The 18,487-nt window shown below is 36.8% G+C and overlaps 1 protein-coding gene across 1 annotated transcript in view; it reads left to right on the top strand.

The window, feature by feature from the left end:
- The window catches only part of AK9 (adenylate kinase 9), a 76,623-nt gene that overhangs the window by 25,674 nt on the left and 32,462 nt on the right, over positions 1-18,487 (top strand). Inside the window, exons 14-16 of the mRNA XM_055714868.1 lie at positions 548-704; positions 4,585-4,687; positions 5,116-5,192. Coding sequence (XP_055570843.1) covers positions 548-704; positions 4,585-4,687; positions 5,116-5,192 — 337 coding nt within the window. The remainder of the gene's footprint in view (positions 1-547; positions 705-4,584; positions 4,688-5,115; positions 5,193-18,487) is intronic.

The raw sequence follows: 18,487 nt of genomic DNA on the forward strand, positions 1-18,487 counted from the left end.
TCACATAGTCTGAAAGCTTACACAGGATTGAGGAGAGACTGAGCAAGATCATGAAAGACAAATCTCTTGAGGACTACTATATATACAAGTTATTTCTGTCTTGCAAAGTGCCTGGGCTACAAATCGTTAGAGGCTGGGAGAATTATCTGAGTGAAGTATCACTGTAAGCTTGCCCTATTTTTATACTCATAGTCACTATTAAAAAGCTCAGCACCAGATACAAGTGTTTGAAAAGAATTGTATGTGAAGGTTTATCCAAGCATCTTGAATTATTTAAAATTTGTTCACTGGTTTATAACTATTGTAACTGGAAGCTACATTCTTTATAGACAACCTTAAAAAATCACTGGCACATTAATCTCTTTTTGTTTAAAATGTTTTTATTTCTTTCAGATAGATGAAGTTATAAAAGTCTTACTTTTTATTGAAATTACAATAGGGGAAAATCATAACATTTAGAAAATCATTTTGTATTGTGCAGTCTTTTTAAACAGCTCACAGAATATTTTAGTCTGTTTGTGTTACTGAATCTGACATTTTTTGACAGCTTATGAAGAAGAACAAAAACAGGTTTCCTGGTGCACCAGCAAAAGGAGGATGGGTGGTGGATAACTACCCTCTGTCAGTAGATCACTGGTCAGCTTTATCAGAAAAAGGACTTTTACCTGACACTGTTGTCTGTCTGAAGGATACAGAAAAAGATGGTTAGTAAATGCACACTAATGAAACTTTCTATTTTCTTTTCTCTGTGTTGCTATCTGTATATAAAACACACTTATAAAAAAACCTAGTAGTTATGTTCCATTTATAAAGCTTCAGGGGTCTAGGGAGGGAAGAATCCAGTGAATCAACAAGGGTACACCATTTTTTTTTTACAATTTGGATTAAGGGAATTGCACAGAATTGAAAACAGGAATGATTTACAAAAGCAGTAAAGAAAATTCCTCCTGTTTACAGTTTCTTCCTATTTACAATCAGCAGTAAATACCACTGGACTCTTGCAGTTTCAGACTTTCTGTATTCTGTGTCTTTCTGGACACCAACTTGTGATGTGTCTGTCAGTCAAATTTCCCTCCCTGCACATTGCTTTCCTCACTCGCAAAATCAGGTTACAAATATGAACTTCCTCTGCTTGAGAGAAAAAAAGGAGACAGAAATACCTCCGTGCAGGTGTATTCTGTTCCCCTCCTGGGGTCACAAAATGTAAGCAACTTCTTATCCAGATGGATACAATAGCTTAGTACCCATAAATTCAGGGGAAGGGATTTTTACTTTATTGTTTCAAGCAGAAAGGAAGTGTGGTACCAAGCATAATAAACTGAAAGATTCATACACTGGTAAAAGTCTTGTCTGCCAAATAGTGTCTTAATGAATTATGCCTACTTAATTCATGCCACACCACAAGTTTCATTGCCTGTCAGCAATGTTTGATCATTACCTATTCAGCCCATTATCAAAAGGTCTTTCAGTAGTAGAAACTTCCCTTCAAGAAAGGAATGATAGGTTTATTCATACTTAGTTCAAGAAAACTCAGTAACTCCCCAATATTAGAATCAGCCTAAAGAGCTTTTCAAACTCTTGTCCCTGAATATAAAAATCAACTTGAGCAAATCAAGGTCACACAGTTTAATCAGAACAGGTTTCTTACTTTAAAAAAAAAAAAAAAAAGTTTTCAGAAGCATGTCATCTGGTCAGATAATCATCCTCACAACTCAGCTACAGTACCTTAACTACTTATGTCACATAGCTTTGTGAAATTTTGCAACATCTTAAACTTCCTAACTATGTGTTCCAGTGTGATTGGAGCTCATATACAGACTAAACATTTCTATAAGAAAATTCTAGATCTAGTGTTCTTCGGATAATCGTACTGGTTTGTTTGGAATTTCTGTTCCTATCATTCAAGAAGACCTCATCTCAGATACTTTCAGAAGAAACTTAAGGATAAATTGCATTTCCATGCCTCATCATTGCTTCCCAAACATTGCAAGCATACCGAAATGTTCGTGAACCTGGTTTCTGGGACACAGTGCATTGGCCTTTCTTACAACCACAAAAAGCACCTTATTCATGTAGTTGGCGTGCAGTATGTAATGTTCATACAGGGTACTAAATAACACAGCAGGAGTCATGCTCTAACGTTTTCTGCAGGGAGAGGACTGAGGTGGGAGAGGTGCTTTCAGAGTTATGTTAACTTTCTCCTCACTTCTTAGAATTTAACAAATAAGTGAATTAATTGGGTAAAAGAAAAGGTTGGCTCTGTCCCTGAAAGTCTTTGGGAATAGATAATTCTTCATGTCGAACACTGGTTAATAGTAACAGCCCCATCTTTTCTTTTGGGAAGGGAAGAACTTGGGAGTCTATAGCAGAGGCTTTTAAATTAAGGCCTCTCTAGGACATTCAAATTATGTGCTTACTTGCTGCAATGTACACCTTTCTGCCATTCCCACTAGTTCTCAAAACCTAGCTCTCAATTACTTGTTCTAATCTGAACAATCTATTTTATGGTCTTGGTAGCCATGTCTCCCATACCTTCTGTTTCACTAGCCTGACAGGTGGGAGATTCTTTAAAGCATAAGTGTAAGCCTTTCCTAGAAGTTAGAGAGGTCCTTCATGAAACTTAAATTGTGTGCTCACAATCATGATTGAACTCTGTTTGAACTAACACTGTTACAGTCTTTGTATCACATGGCAAAAAAAGACTGCTTTCTTAATTACAACCCATTTGGCCTTATGTGTAAGTAGATTCCAGGCTTGGAAGGAAATCCGCCATTCCCATTTTTAATGTTTTTGAGATGATAATGAGTCTATACTCTAATTTTATCCCTGGAGCTGTGTCAGGCTTTCATATAAATCAATGACAATTTATTTTTCTTCAAAGTTTCATTCACTGGTGGGAGGAAATGAATTAACATACTTTAGATGATAAAGCATATATTTTTACAGTCTCAGCTTGAAACAATCATGCACAGATTGAATACAAGTCATACTATTTGTAGCCTATCATAACAAACCAAAGTGAAATACATAGAGATTTCAGATTTCCAGTTGCATAAAAACAGGACATTGCAAGAACATTGTTCTTTCAACCAGAATCAGCTGAGCTACCTACAAACCCACTCCATTAGCGAGCTAGCTTATTTCTGGTTAATACCAGTAGCAGATATTTTCAGGTCAGCCACTTAGGATTTGCTAATTTATTATCCATTATTCTAAAGGCTTATAGGTCACTTGCTCAATTTGATCAAGGAATATTGAAATCCTTCATCAGATGAAACAATATTGAACTCTTTAAGTGAGAAACACATGTGCTGGTACCCAAGGGAAAAAGAATGGTTAGTTGTAGTATAGTAACTGTGATTCTTCTAGATGTTCTGCATATTATAATTCTGTAATTTTGACTCCGAATAATGAAGTAAATTAATGCTCTTTGTCATTGCTGCTTTTCATAATACTGTGAGAAAACACAAAGATGGAAACGTGCATGCCTGGGCCACCAGGCAAAGTGACTGAAAACTCTCACAACTTTTGTGCTGAAGAATACCGAGACAGATTATTATCTAAAGATGAGTTAGTTTACAAACTACATTTTCAAAAAAATTCCCTTCACTCATCCTCCCTTTTTAAAAAATACATTTAATTGAAAGTATTGGTTTAAAATATAAACCATTTGCACAGAATTATCATCTGCTTCAAATCAACACCAATGTTCCTAAAAATTAAGTAACATGTTTCTCACAGTTCAAATTTAAATAAAAATATATTTTATGTTAATTGATGATAGTGATCCTGTGAGATACGGGAGTACGAGCAGAGTGAGGTGAAAGAGACAAGATCACAATGTCCGCTGTATGATTTGGCTAAAAGTGTAGCTTTTTGCCTATGGATATGTTTCCTTGAATTTAGATATTTTGTTTCATTTTGTTCTTTTTTTATTATTATTTGTTTCCCACTAATTTCTGTCACTTAATAAAGTAGTTGTGGAGTTTACATTTTCACAGCATTTTGAGTCATTACTTTGTAAGCTATTCCCTGAACTAGTCTAAACTGGCATAACTCCACTGATGGAAATGGATTTGAGCCACACAGCCGTGTGTCATAAATCTATTTGCCAAAGTAAGTCAGTCAGTAGAGTTCTTAGTAGGGACAGCATATTATTAATTTCTGTCAACCAGGTGTAGTGGTATAGGTATTTACATTCTTTAAATTTTTATTTGAATGTTTTTCATTTGTTTCTCCATAGTTCTCTTTGTACACATACAAACAAAATGCTTGTTTGCCAGAGTAATGCATGCTATACAGAAATATAAGAGAAATCTTTTCAGTGCTGTCTTCCCTTATAGCCTTCATCATAACCTTCCTGTATCCCAGACTCAGTTTATGAGGTGTTTGAAATAGAAAACAAAGCTCTAAAACCTTAGAAAGCAGCAGTATAATAATATTTCTGTGGTATATATGCCTTTTCTTGACTTTAAAAAGAAGCAGGAAAGTTGTCTATCATTTATCAAATAATTTTGCTAACTCAAATAACTTCAGCTTTATACGAATGCATAAAAGTCATTACTGTTTGTAATTGTACTGCAGGAGTCTGTATACTACGCAGAATGTACTTAGCAAAGAGGGATGAAATTAAGTCTAAGATTTTGAAAAGGCTAACAGATGAAGCATTAGAAAAGAAAGAAGTAAGGTAAAATATTCCAAATATCTGAACGTATCAAATGAGCACAAAAAAATTCTAGTTTTATTATGTGTTAAAGGTATCAGTGCATTTATCAACACAAATGTACTAAGACAGTACACTAAGACTAGTTGTGATGTATAAAAAATAATCCAATGTGTTAAATATGAGGAATATCTCATTTAGATCAGTAAATATGGTGTCAGAATATTCTCTTGCTAAATGCATTTTCATTAGCCTTTCATTAGTCCAGCCTTTTGATGCAATGAAACAGTAACAGTTTAGATGATGAAATGTATTTGACTTCTATTTTGTACAACCCAACTTATATTTAAAATCCCAACAGTATATTTCCAAATCTTTACTTTAAATTAATATATCTGCAACTTGCTTCACTAATACGTGTCTTAAGATAAATAATCTTTTACTTACAGAAGATATGATTCTATAAGAGAAATGCAAGAAATACTGACATCAGAGGAAGACCGATATCTAGAGGCTGCTGAGGAGAAAGGTGAAAGTGTGTATCATTTGACTTTTATTTTATCTCATTTTGTGTTTCAAATAATTTAGCAATTTAGGTTTTATGCAGATTTTACAGTTTTTATTTCCTTTTTACACTCAGCATCTAGAAAAATTCGTTTATATTACTATCTTCGCTTCCTTCACTGATTCAGGCACACATTTCTATGTGCCATTCTTAATGGATGTTACAGAATAAAGACGTATATTAAATCAGCCAACACGGTTACGGTTTTCAATAAATCTGAAGGACAGGACTCTCTATCTCCTCTAGTAATTTTTCTAAGTAGGTTATTAACTGTATTGAAACTTCCTACTCATCAGAAAATCTGTATCCCCTCACAAGTTAGAAAACTGTTAGAACTTGGCCAATAGCTAGTAAGAAAATTGCAAAACTGTCTGATTTTCTGTTCTTCCTCCAAGAAGCTCAGCCTGAAGCAATTAAAGAGGAACAGAAATAATTTCAGGAGCAGCTCCCTTAACATGCATTAGAATTGCTGAATCCAGTAGCCCAGTAAAGGTGAGGCTGCTGCAGCTTCATGTCCCCAGGACCATGTCGTAATGAGCATCCACTCCCATTTCCCCTTTCATCCTCTTCCTACTCTATTATCCATGCTTGTTCCTCTCCAATCCACTTTGATCCATTCTTCTCCTTGCCTTTGGTCCTTCTCAGAAATGCCTCATAATATTCTAAGTCTCTCACAATCCTAAACTGCTTTTCCTGGTACCCCCTAATGAGTGTCATACCCTGTAGGCAGTAATCACCCTCAGATGAGGACAGTGTCTCTGGTTGACTCATCTCAATAGATCTCACACCCAGACAATGCCTTCATCATCCTTTTTTAATGACCCTGAGGGGAGCCAAGTCAAGGTTATGTTTGTTCTGATTAAGCTACTGGGGTTCTCCCACCTGTCATCATTCCTCCTCTCCTTTGTACTTACTGAGATTAGCCTTTAATAACATAACAACATAAAAAGTAATGGAATTGTGTGTATTACATAAGGTTTCTCCTCTAATAACAATATTAATGAAACATTTTGGATAAAGACTTTCTTACTTTGCTTCTTCCTGTATTGAAGAACTGCATATTATTTTTGTTTACCCACTCTTTTATTTCCTGTAAAGATCCTACTTTCCTGTCAGAACTATGCTATACTTTGTTTCCAGCAATGAAAATACAGTTGTCCTGGGCAGGAGTGAATAATCTGTGAGAAGTGAGATTTTGGAGGCAGGCCAACTGTCACAAATCGGCTGAATTTTTACACCTCAGACAATTCTGTCAGTTGGGTCAAGGTTTAGAATTAATTCAAGTTAGTTTCAACATTTTTGAACCTCAAAAGTCAAAAAAGTTGCAGGGTTGTACTTTCCTTTTTGTCTTGTTTAATAGCAACCTACTTTCTTAGAAGAATGTTGTCTGATTTGGATCTGCTGTCAAGATGAAGTACACACGTGAGAGTATTTGCCTCTACATTAAGAACTAGGTTGGGGACTTAAGAGTATTCTCTTCCTCTGCTAAGGGAACTCAAGGTTTCTCCGTCATAGCCTAAATTATCACCTAAGGCCTGGGGATGAAATTAAAAACTGAAGCACATGAATTCCCACTTTCTTTTTTTTCTCTCGGAAGTGGACGCCTAGACTGCCATTACATTCAGACATAACATACTGGTTTCTGTAGAAAAATATCATGGCCAAGCTTAAGTTCTGTATTGTCACTATGTCTCATATACATTTTCTTCTGTTATTCAGTCTGGCATTTAACTTACCTATATATAACAAGGCCTAAGTTTTAAAGATAGTATGAGATAGACTGAATATGATAACCTGCTTTTAATTTTTTGATTAGGTAGCATTTCACCTACTCGCTGGAAAAAATGCTAGCTTTGTAGGGTTCTTTCATTTACATATAAACTTAAAAAAATTTCTACATTATAGCTTTTTATAGTTTCTAACAAAACACATAGCTCTTCTTCAAAGTGAATGAGTTCTAAAGTATTAAATATACAGGGTTCTACACAGATACTTTATCATCTCTGTCTCAAACCACAAAGCTCATCTTAGTTTTGAATATCTAACTAATTTTGATCTGAGTACATCAAAACAACAATTATTAATGGTAGAAGTAACAATGTCATATACACACTTGTCCTCTTAACACGTGACAAGTCCTTGTTCAGAGAAAATCATGTTTTCCTACACATTGAAATCCTATTGATTTCAGTAATCAAATACTGACTCACCAAAACACTTCAGTCATGCTGCTTTTAGCCTGACATCTGTTTTTTCACATGTACTGCCATCAGCACATTGACTGCAGCTTTTCTCCCATGTGACATGTTTTTACAAATAGATAAATGGATGATATGTTTGCAGTTTTGGTTGTTTTTATATAGCAGTATATGGTATAAAAATGAAAACTCAGAGAAACACTCCAGAGTCCCAGTCATGCTCTTCTGATGTCTCAGATATCATATCATATGGGAATGGTTCACAGCTGCACCAGGGGAGGTTTAGACTGGACATTAGGAAGCATTTCTTTACCAAGAGGGTGGTCAGATACTGCAAAGGCTTCTTAGAGGGGTGGTTGATGCCCCAACCCTGTCACTGTTTAAGCGGCATTTGGGCAATGCCCTTAATAACATGCTTTAACTTGGTCGGCCCTAAAGTGGTCAGGTAGTTGGACTGGATGATCATTGTAGGTCCCTTACAACTGAAATAGTCTAGTTTAGCCTATGTAAATGAATGTGCATTTCAATAATAGCATTTTTTGTAACCTCAGTGGGACACTGAAGTAAGTGGGATTGCTTCAGGACTGAACATATTCAAATTTATAGTATTATTTGTGTTTAAAAGGGAAAAAATGTATCCAGTAATGAGCAAGGTACTTATATGTGTCTTAATGAAAGTGAAAATAAGTGGAGAAGGAAACCTTGTGTAAGTTTCACAAATGAATTTGAGGTAAGAAGCTAAGCTCAATGCTGAAAATTCTCTTGAAGGCACACAAAAAAATGCATGTGCTAACTCCTGCTTGGTGTGTCTAGCTGAAAATTTTAGCCCTACATCTTTTTTCATGTCCCTTGACACAATTAATCTGAGCTTAAATTATTTTCAGGGATTTCTTACAGTATTTAAGCATTTTTGCAACAGCTTTGCATGAGTATGGATTTATTTATACTAGGTGACAGCTATATGACTTCATGAGAATATATTTCAAGCATTGTAGAAGAGTTATACAGCTTCAGGTAGGTCTGTGGGTTCATTCCAATCTTCCTGAAGTAAAATGGCATATTTCTTTCCTGCCATGTTTCAGCAATAAAATATCCCATACAACTGATTTTATCTACTGAAGCAAACAGTTGTCATGGTTTAAGACTTTATTTTCTGTACCTTAGTTGTCAGCCCTGCTTTTCTGCCAGAGATTACCCCCTTCCTATGGCAAACTTAGCAAGCACACATACGCCCACGTCTCAGTAGCTCAGGGTGGTGTGTTAATACAACCCCATCTTCACTGTCTCTTTTGATACTCTTACTATTTGGGCAGAAGCTCTTGCAAGAAATAAATAGATAGCTGGAGCTGATAATTCCAGCCATCACCTCCCATGCCTGTCCTTCACAGCTGTTAATATTTGTTATAAACTCCTTAATATTGACTCCAACCTTCCCTTTCTCATATTACAAATGGTGGGGGGTTGAATCAATACCCATCTCTTTATTTTATGTTCTTGCTTTTTTTATTTTTATTATAGTGTAAAATTCAGTAACTTATTTCAAACAACAAAAAATAATAATAATTAAACCTGTACATGTGAGGACATTTTCTCTTTAGTCTTTGAAGGAATCAATTGTAATTATAATGTTTACCACACAGTTGATGTGTGCTCAGTCCTACAGCCTCTAAATATATTTCCTTTGTTTTTCTTAGCTGGCTTGCATCCTGGTGGTTTGGGGTTTTTTCCTACCTCTAACTGGAGGCTTTTCAGTGAGAGAGTTTGAACAAGGACAGTTTATTAATCTGCAGACAAGGCACAGCAAGTTACTTGTACCACGAACTTCAAAACAAGCTGTAGTGATATTAACTTCACAGTTTTTTCAGTCTTTGAGCAAAGTTACATGATCTTCAAAGACATTTTCTGCCCTCCTTCATAAGCCAGATATGATAAATACATTCCTATATATGTAATCACAGCATTTTAGGGATAGAAATTTCAAAATGTGAAACAGAAACATTATGAATAACTTTCTCAATTAGATCCCAAATACCCTCAGTTCTTGATTTCTTTTAGTGTCTCATTCAGATAAATAAAGGCTATGGGATATTGGTTTAGTACAGCTATGCATTCCTTTGCAGAAAATAAGAATAAAAACCTATGATTAAAGCTATCATCCTCTCTGAAAGCTTTCATCACTTTCTGAACATCTATAAGAAAAAGGCCATCTTCTTAATTTACTTTGTTTAATGGCTGTCCATCTCTCTTCCTTGACACTATCCAGCATCAGTCTTCTAAATGAAACCCCTTAACTGTTTAGACATCCTGTGAAAATTTAGACATGCTTAGCTTCTGTGCCACAGCTGTTTCCATTGAAGTCTCTAGGACTCTCTGTGCTTAAGTTATGTATGCATGTGAGAATTTGCATGCTGACAGCCTTAGCAAAGTGTCTTCCATTTTGCACAGATTTCCATGTCATTTTTCCACTTTGTATATATTATGGAGTCTTGATTTATTTATTACAGAGCATCAAAACTCATTTTGCTTGACTGCATTCCTGTATATATCAAAAGGAAATAAGGAACTAGAATAAGTGAAGAATTTTCTCAATTTGACACATGCTAAAGGTCATGGGTTTTTTGCCTGCTAACCATGTAAGAAGATGTTTGTTTATGAAACGAAATTTCCCAATTCTGCATAAATCAGAAATTCAATGTTTCCAACCTGTTTTTCATGATGTTTGTGATTTCTTTGCCAAAAAAGAGATGGGCATGAAAACAAATGCCTTAATTTCAGATTTTAAAATACATTCTTATTTAATATGATTTGAGGTTTGGCTAATCATAACTTGAGAGGTACTAGTGGTTTTATTACTCTAACAGTGACCTAAGGACATAAGCAAAACAAGGCTTGTAGGAAAAGTAATATTCTTTATTGACCAACTGATACAGTTGGAAAAATGCACCAGCCTTCAAGTGCAGAAGCCCTTCTTCTAGTCAGAAGCACTTCCACCCAATAGGAGCTGTTCTGTAGCACAGCAAGTGCAGTCTTTTGCAAGGTCTTGGTAAATAAAGTACTTTATTCACAGTCATGTGGCATCTGGTAGATGGTCTGCCTTTCCCCACGGATCACGTAGCTGATCTTAAAATGTTTTTGTCAGTGTGCAATACCTGAGCATTAGAATAACCAACTCCTTTTTGGCAGGTGAACAAATATGTTTTTCAGTGTGATTAAAACATATCTTTATTCCTATAGTGTCTCCATCATCCCTCAATGGGTTTGTAAAAGTCACAAATTATTTCCTTTGTGCCAACAGAATTTGAGGACAGTGACGAGCAGCTTCCACCTGAAACTGAACAAATGCACCAGAAGCAGTCCAGTAACTCTCCAGCTTCTAAAGAAGAATCTAAACCTACAGGTTGGCCTTATAGCACATATAATCTCTCTGATTTGCTAGTGTCAAGAATTGTATGCTTCCTTTTTTGAAAGCTTTTACTATATTTGAAAATTGGCTGTAAATATAATTTTTTACCTTAGCTTTTTCCTTTTGAAGATGTTTATAATGGAATAGTGAGGTTCAAATTATTTAAACACTTATAAATGCAATTAAAGGCACATTGATACTTCCTGTTAAAAATAATGCACCAGGTATTTGTACTTCAAAAAAACAACTAAAGCCCACTATTGCCGCTACTGCCTAAATACCAAATTAATAAATGTGTACAGAAAGCTATGGAAATAACAAATAAAGTGAGCATTACTTTATTTGTAATCAATAAAACCTCTTGTATTCAGAAATCCATGAGCACTCTCTACAGGGTGAAGTGAGGGAAATCGGAGGAGAAAGAACTTTAGAGAGTTGCTTTCATGTAATTTGACCCACCCCCACGCCCCCCCACCCAAAAAAAAAGGTACAGACGAGAAAATACCAGGAAAATATTGGGGGGGGGGGGGGGGGGGGGGGGGAGGGGTCAGGGGTACGCTGGGAAATAATAAAATTGCAGTATTCACAAACACCTACATGTGATTTTGACAAGCCTCATTTCTACAGACCATTTTAAAATTAATATTATATCCACATTACTGAGAAATTACTAGTCCATTCCCTGTGGCAAGGGATCTTGGGAAAAATGGGAATGGATGAATTTTAACTTTGGATGTAAATGATCAAAATATGTCCTGTATTTTCCCTAGTCATATGTTGTCCTGCTAACATCTTACTAGGTTTCACATGGAATCATGTTTTCTTCCCTTTGGTGCAAGTAAAATTCTGCAGCCGATGGAACTGCATAGAGCCATAAGCTAATGAAAAGATACACGAAATCCTGTAGCAGTCTTCTCTCAAAAAACACTTTGAAGGCAGCTCACCTTTAATGGAGATGGTCTCCTTTAGTTTTCAAAATACACATTTTAGCTTTTATCTACTAGAATTCTTAGAATATGTTAATGTCCAAAGGAAAAATAAATCCAATGTAAAATATTTTACTGTAAATAGAAAGTTGTTAAATATGCACATTCATATGCATTAGAAAGAAACAACCTGATCAAACCGAACTGCTTTTTTTTCCCCAACACCATAAAACAGTACACATAATATAAGTTTGTCTACTAAGTACATTTCACTGTAATATGCTGGAAATTATTTGGCAGCATATATTTAGAAGTAAGTAATGACAATTCTGTATAAACAGACTAAATCGTCTGTTTCAAAAAGACAGATGAAAATATATTCATAATGAAATACCCATTGGTTCCAAGAAATTGAAGTGTCACTGATGCTACATTTTGCCTTTCTGTTTATTTTGATGGTTAAACTTTTTGATAGTTAAAAAATGCTGGTTGCTGGTGTCTCTGTCTTAGTTTTGGCAGGATGTGAGAGGGGAGGAAAAAAGGATTTTTTAATCTTTTTTGTTGCTGAATATGGACTGAGGGCAGAACAAGTCATATCTCATGCTAGCAGAACACTGGAAAAAAAGATATTAAACCCTTTCTTTCCCCAGGAACTCACTTGGAGAACATGGGGGCAGAAAGCCTTTGAGGATTGTTTGTCTCTATGGTAACTATGCTCAGTTAAGGCAAAGAAGACTCAGAGCAAAAGAATATGAGAGATTGCCATATAGGCATTCCCTGTGAAAGCTCCAGATGTAGGGATGGGGAGGTTTGTTCCCTATCACCTCTGATAAGGAAATCAAGAACAGCACTGTTAGAAAGACCGCCACCTCCTCTGAAGAAACCTTGTTTGCATTTTTAGATCCGCTTATTTTTAAACTGTTACTGTCTTTTAAAGTACTTCTCTTGACTATGTTCTCTATTTCTTAAAAAATATCTTTTCACCATAAATCAGCTCTGCAAACAGAATTAATATAACTTATATCTAATGGTAAAGGTACAGCTGCGTTACTTGAAAATACTTTCAATATTTTTGGTCCCTGAGACTCAGTTTGAAACAAACCAGATGCCAGGGAGGCAACAATTTTGTCATAATAAGGTTCAAATACCTGAACCAAACCCAAATAATGTTTGGGTTGTCCAACTTTTGGGTTGTCCCTTTTTCCAAGGAGTGTAATCCTTTTTTCTTTTGTTACTTCTCCCCTCTTTCCAGGAGAGAGTTTCTCCAGTTTGCTTAGGCCTGTGTAATCTATTTAAAAGCTCCATAAGTATGCAATAATTGCTGCTGGATAAGTTTCCTTAAACAAGAAAACTCTCAGATAGAGGTAATCTGATGGAATTGTGAGCCTAGAGTACAGAATCAAAGCTGGAACACATCCACCAATATGGCCTATCAGGAGAGGTGTAGCAAGAATTGTGTTTCTGAGATTAAGGTTCATATGGGAAGCGCTCTATTGAGTGGATTTGTTACCATGTTCAATATTTTGTTTCAGATGATGTCCAATATTCATTTAAAGCCATTAAATATACATTCTGCCTGTATATTTCAAAAGTTTCATGACCTACTCAGAACTGAGAGGTTTTTAAAGGGCAGGCCTAGAAACGATGATCTATTGAAGGCTGGATCCAGACAGCATGCATTACCATCTTCCAGCTGATATTGCTTTGAATAGGGCTGTGGTTCACAAGGCAGTACATGTGATTTCTACAGTGTGAATGTGCCAGGGATAACACGTGCAAAAAGCAGTTAGCGTAAGCTAGTTATTAATGTATCCTTTGCTTATTTTCTTAAAATCTCTGTTCATAATCATTACATAATGCATTAAAGCTGCTCAAATTTAAGCAGTTTACCTGGATACATCTCTGTCCCTTTTAGAATACATCACTGCACAATGCAACATAATTAATTGTACCATTTACACAACATCTTTTGATGTACATAAAAAGGAAGGTATTTTCATGTTCCTATTTAGAATCACAGCAAGAGACAGATTTGTCATTGCAGGGGATAACTAATGTAATTATATATATAGAATGAATGTGTAGTTTAGTGAAATGCAAATGTTTAGAAACATTGTAAAAAAAATTAATTTCTAATCAGACTATCTGAAATCTGCAATGTGTTCCAGGTCAATGATACGCCCTTTTGTACTTTTGTTTATGTTTAGACTAATAATCATCCAAATAGAAGGAAGGTTAGCCACTGCTGTGTCAGTCTAATAGTCAAAGCTGTAAAAAAAAGAGAGGAAATTCATTAAGTATTCTTTATTATAAAAGATCACAAAAACACTTGCTAAAATGCTTATTTGTTAACCTATTGTTTAAAAGTGGTTCAATTAAAATAAAGTTTTGCAGTTCATCTTGGGGGACAGCATGTCAGGACACTGTAAAGGCCAACTACTCCCAAAGAAACCAGGAGCTGGCAGCACGGTGTGGTAACATGGCCATCAGGGCAGGGCCAAGCAGCCACAGCCAGTCCCACCACCCCAGCCAGGAGCAGGGCAGCCCCAGCCCTCGGCATTGGGCACCTCCCTGGGGACAGGGACGAGCTGAGGCCACGCTGGAATGTTGGCCCAACTCGGCAGAGCCCATGGCTCTGCCATGGGAGCTGGAGACCAGCCCTGGTGCGGCGTTGCTGGGGCAGGGGCTGGTGGCCCCAGGGGCTGCCATGGGGTCCTGGGCTGTGGGCAGGTCGGGGGAGCCCCAGGGGCCTGGGCAGGGACAGCCAGGCCTGGGGGTGCCCTCGGGTCCGTCACCCAGCATATGAGCTGCCATAGAGGCCCTGATTTACTTCAAATCTGAGTTTATCTATAGTAAATGTAAATTCGGGTATTGAGAGACTAAGTTTCAGCTTCATAAGCAGAAGAATAAAATTCTTAAAAGCACCTGAGTATCTAGAAATCTACTGTATTTCTAGAGGACTGCCCATTAAGGCCTGGTCCATAAGGAGGTGTAGACATTGCAGCACCCAAAACTGCCATACTAACTTGTAAGTGCCTGGCTTCATATATGGAATTAAGGGTTGTAGAAACAGGCACAAGAAGTAGCAAACTAGCAAGGGGCCAACCACAGTGCACCATGAAGGAACGTCAAAAGGAGGCATGTGTTTGAAACCCTGTGTCGTTTTAAATTTGGCTGATGACAAAAGAACAGGAGTTCCTAACTCTAGCTCTTTGGCAATTAACTCGCTGGAGGCAGGGCACTGGCTTGCTTTCTTCTAGGAGACAGTAGTGGCACTGACCTTTGATATAATAGCTTCACAGGCAGCTTAGCCATCCAAGTCAGAAAAATAGATGTGTTCCTTGTCCTTCAGGCACTCATATATCCCAGCTGCTACTGACACTTCCAGGCGATGCTTTTGTTGGTAGTATGTTAGACAAAAGTTAGGCAGCATCTCTACTGTGACCATTATGTTTAGTCCTATTCCTGCTGAATCTTACTGGTACCTAATCACTGAAATCCAGCTACATTGTATTTAGTAACAGCATTTTTTGATCTGGCTCCATTTTGGAAAATTAAGTGTGGCATTCATGGATTTCTTCAACAATCCACAAGAGAAGATTGAGAGTCATTCAGTTCCAGGAGGAAATATGAGTTTTCTTAAAGAAGAAAATTATAACAGGGCAATCTAACTCTTCATGAGCTGGAAAATTGTTTGCATTTTTCAGGTTGTAACAAACTCAACATGAATGTTACAGTGCTGCAATTTCACATAGCAAACACTGGTCTGCTTAATGCCAGGGAGTAACCATGAAACACTGGTTTTTTAATGTTTTGAGGGTTTGTATTTTGAAAAAAATGGTCAAAGCTTTTAACATACAAGGCATTACATAAGGCTTTCATTTTTAGTAATACTGCTCCTTTCTATGTGTAGGAAGTTATATAAGGAAAAATAGTAGTAATGGTCCTTTTCTGTAAAAATCAGTAAAAGTCCATTGGAATAGACTGGCCCTGTTGTTGCTTGTGTCAAAATCTGTTCCTGCTCTTTCAAACTAATAACAAGACAGAAATAACAAGAGGAAGGGAAAATTATAGGAAAGTAGAAAATCACTCTATCCGCCATTCAAGCTCTTTCATGCAGCTTCATTTCTGGCAGGAGACAATCACAGCATACACTGTAAGTCCCAGCAAACCTACAGTATTATCAGACCATTGAAGTCATTGCTCTCAACTGCTTTTTCGTCTGTTAGCTGAAAGCACTGATATCAGACTTATTAAACAGAACACAAAAATAATAAGAAAAAGAAAACAATGAGGGTTGAAAGTTATATGAGTTCAGGGAATGGGAATAGCAGCAACACCATATTGCTGCTGCTGGAGACTGTTCATGATTTAGTAAGGACAAGGTGGTGATGGTGTCATCTAGGCGCCACTCTATCTTCTTCAAGCTGAAACAGAACTTCGTCTCAGGACTTTCAAGGCCTAGCAATGTCTAAATGGTTACTAATTGCAGCCCTAGGAAAAAATGAGTATCTTTCTCCTTTTCTGTTGATGAGTCAGTGTCAAGTTTTAAATCAGTATCTGCTGTCAATATCAAGTTTTTAACTCCCACTGGCTTTTTCTGCTAAATGGATGGCAGTAGAAGAAACTATCCCTTTGTTATTTTGCTCACCAAGTATGACAACACATTTAGTATGGATTTGTCATGTTTACCAAGAGTAGTACCTGTTAATTTCTTACTTATATTAATGCATTCTCTGAATCTCTAACTTTTGTTTACTTTTCATGAGACAATGTTAGGAGTCAGGTTTGGACTTCTCTGATCTTAAACAACTGACATAAAAAATTTCTTCACAATGTATCTGAAGAGATTAAATTATTTTCCCTTACTCATTAAACAAGCTATTGTATGCAGACATGGCTTCATTAAAGTTAAATTTTTTTGTGAGAGTTTCATAGTTCAAGTATCCACAGAGGGAAGCCATGGTATAATTAAAAAAAAATAATTATTTATTCATTAATATTATGCTACTATTATTATCATCATTTATATACTCCTTGTCCTGGAGTGTATTGACTGGCAGATGGGATTTACATCCACAGTCTTTAGTGTAGCTATGGATGACTTGGAGCCTCCAGAGAAATGGGTTACACTTTTGCATCTCATTGTTGATACTTCTTAGAATTACTCCACACGTACATACATTTGTATTGCTTCATAGCAATTTGGGTTCTATAGGTCATAGGTATAACACACCTTTGTCTGCAAAAGTAAGCATATTCTTAAGATCCCTGTAAGTGTATACCTAAGAAAGTGCAGAGGCAACAGCAGACAAAGTCATATTTCAAGAATGGTAAACCTAGGCTGCTGCTACTTGCAAGGGCTTTGCCAATATTGTAAGAGAAGCTGTTCCTGAGAATCCTGCGAATAACACAGTGAGTTTCAAATATGACTCCTCTGTTTTTTGGGAGGACCTTCAGCCTTCAACACCTGCATGTTCTCCCTCTACTCAGTAGGATAAATAGAGGCAATATCCATTTCTTCCACGAGAATGCACTGGGAAGAGCCAAAATGTCTCAATAGGAAACTTATTCTAAATTGGAATTCTTAGCATTTGAAAACAGTTCTTAAGATTGAAGAAGTATGAATAGATGTTTCAAGTATTATTTTGTTTGGAGTTTTTACAGTTATTATTAATCGGGAAAAATAACTGATTTTAAATTGGCACAAATTCTTTTACGATATTCATTGTATTCTTAATGCATATATAGTGCATAATTAATGCCATTATCTGCTATAAACTTTTTCATTACACATGTATGACCAAATTGTCTCTGAATATGCAACAGATAATCTGTTCATTAATTTCTGTACATTCATAACAATGCACAACTGGAAAGAAGCATTCATAACCCTTAAGAGGCCTGGTTTAGTGGTTAAATCACACAAATGAGGCTTGAAAGTCAGAAGAAATTAATTCGCTTTTTCAATTCTGTTGCAGACTTTGTTACGAAATGGAAGTATTCCAGTTCTCTGAACAAATAGATCTAAATTTCAAGCTGGTTAACACCCACAGTTTCTGTTTCACATAACTGGCAAAAGTATGTTCAGCATCTCTGCAAAGATTAAACATTAGGTATCCAGGAATGAAGACATACCTATTACAGATCACTTTTAAAAGGTGGATCATAATCTCTGTGTACCTGTCATAGAATCATAGAATCATAGAATGATTTTGGTTGGAAGGGACCTTTAAAGGTCATCTGCAATGAGCAGGGGCATCTTCAACCAGATCAGGTTGCTCAGAGCCCCATCCAGCCTGGCCCTGAATGTTTCCAGGGATGGGGCATCTACCACCTCTCTGGGCCACCTGTTCCAGTGTTTCATCACCCTCATCGTAAAAGATTTCTTCCTTATATCTAGTCTAAATCTACCCTCTTTTAGTTTAAAACCAATACCCCTTGTCCTGAAAGCCTGCAATAAGGTCTTCCTGGAGCCTTCTCCAGGCTGAACAACTCCAGCTGTCTCAGCCTGTTCTCACAGGAGAGCTGTTCCAGCCCTCTGACCATTTTTGTGTTCCTCCTCTGGACTCGCTACAACAGGTCCATGTCTTTCCTGTGCTGAGGGCTCCAGAGCTGAACGCAGTATTCCAGGTGTGGTCTCAGAGCTGAACGCAGTATTCCAGGTGTGGTCTCATGAGAGCAGAGGGGGAGAATCACCCCCTCAACTTGCTGGCCACGCTTCTTTTGATG

Source organism: Falco cherrug, chromosome 6 (assembly GCF_023634085.1).
Source record: "Falco cherrug isolate bFalChe1 chromosome 6, bFalChe1.pri, whole genome shotgun sequence".
In the NCBI taxonomy this organism is placed as follows: domain Eukaryota; kingdom Metazoa; phylum Chordata; class Aves; order Falconiformes; family Falconidae; genus Falco; species Falco cherrug.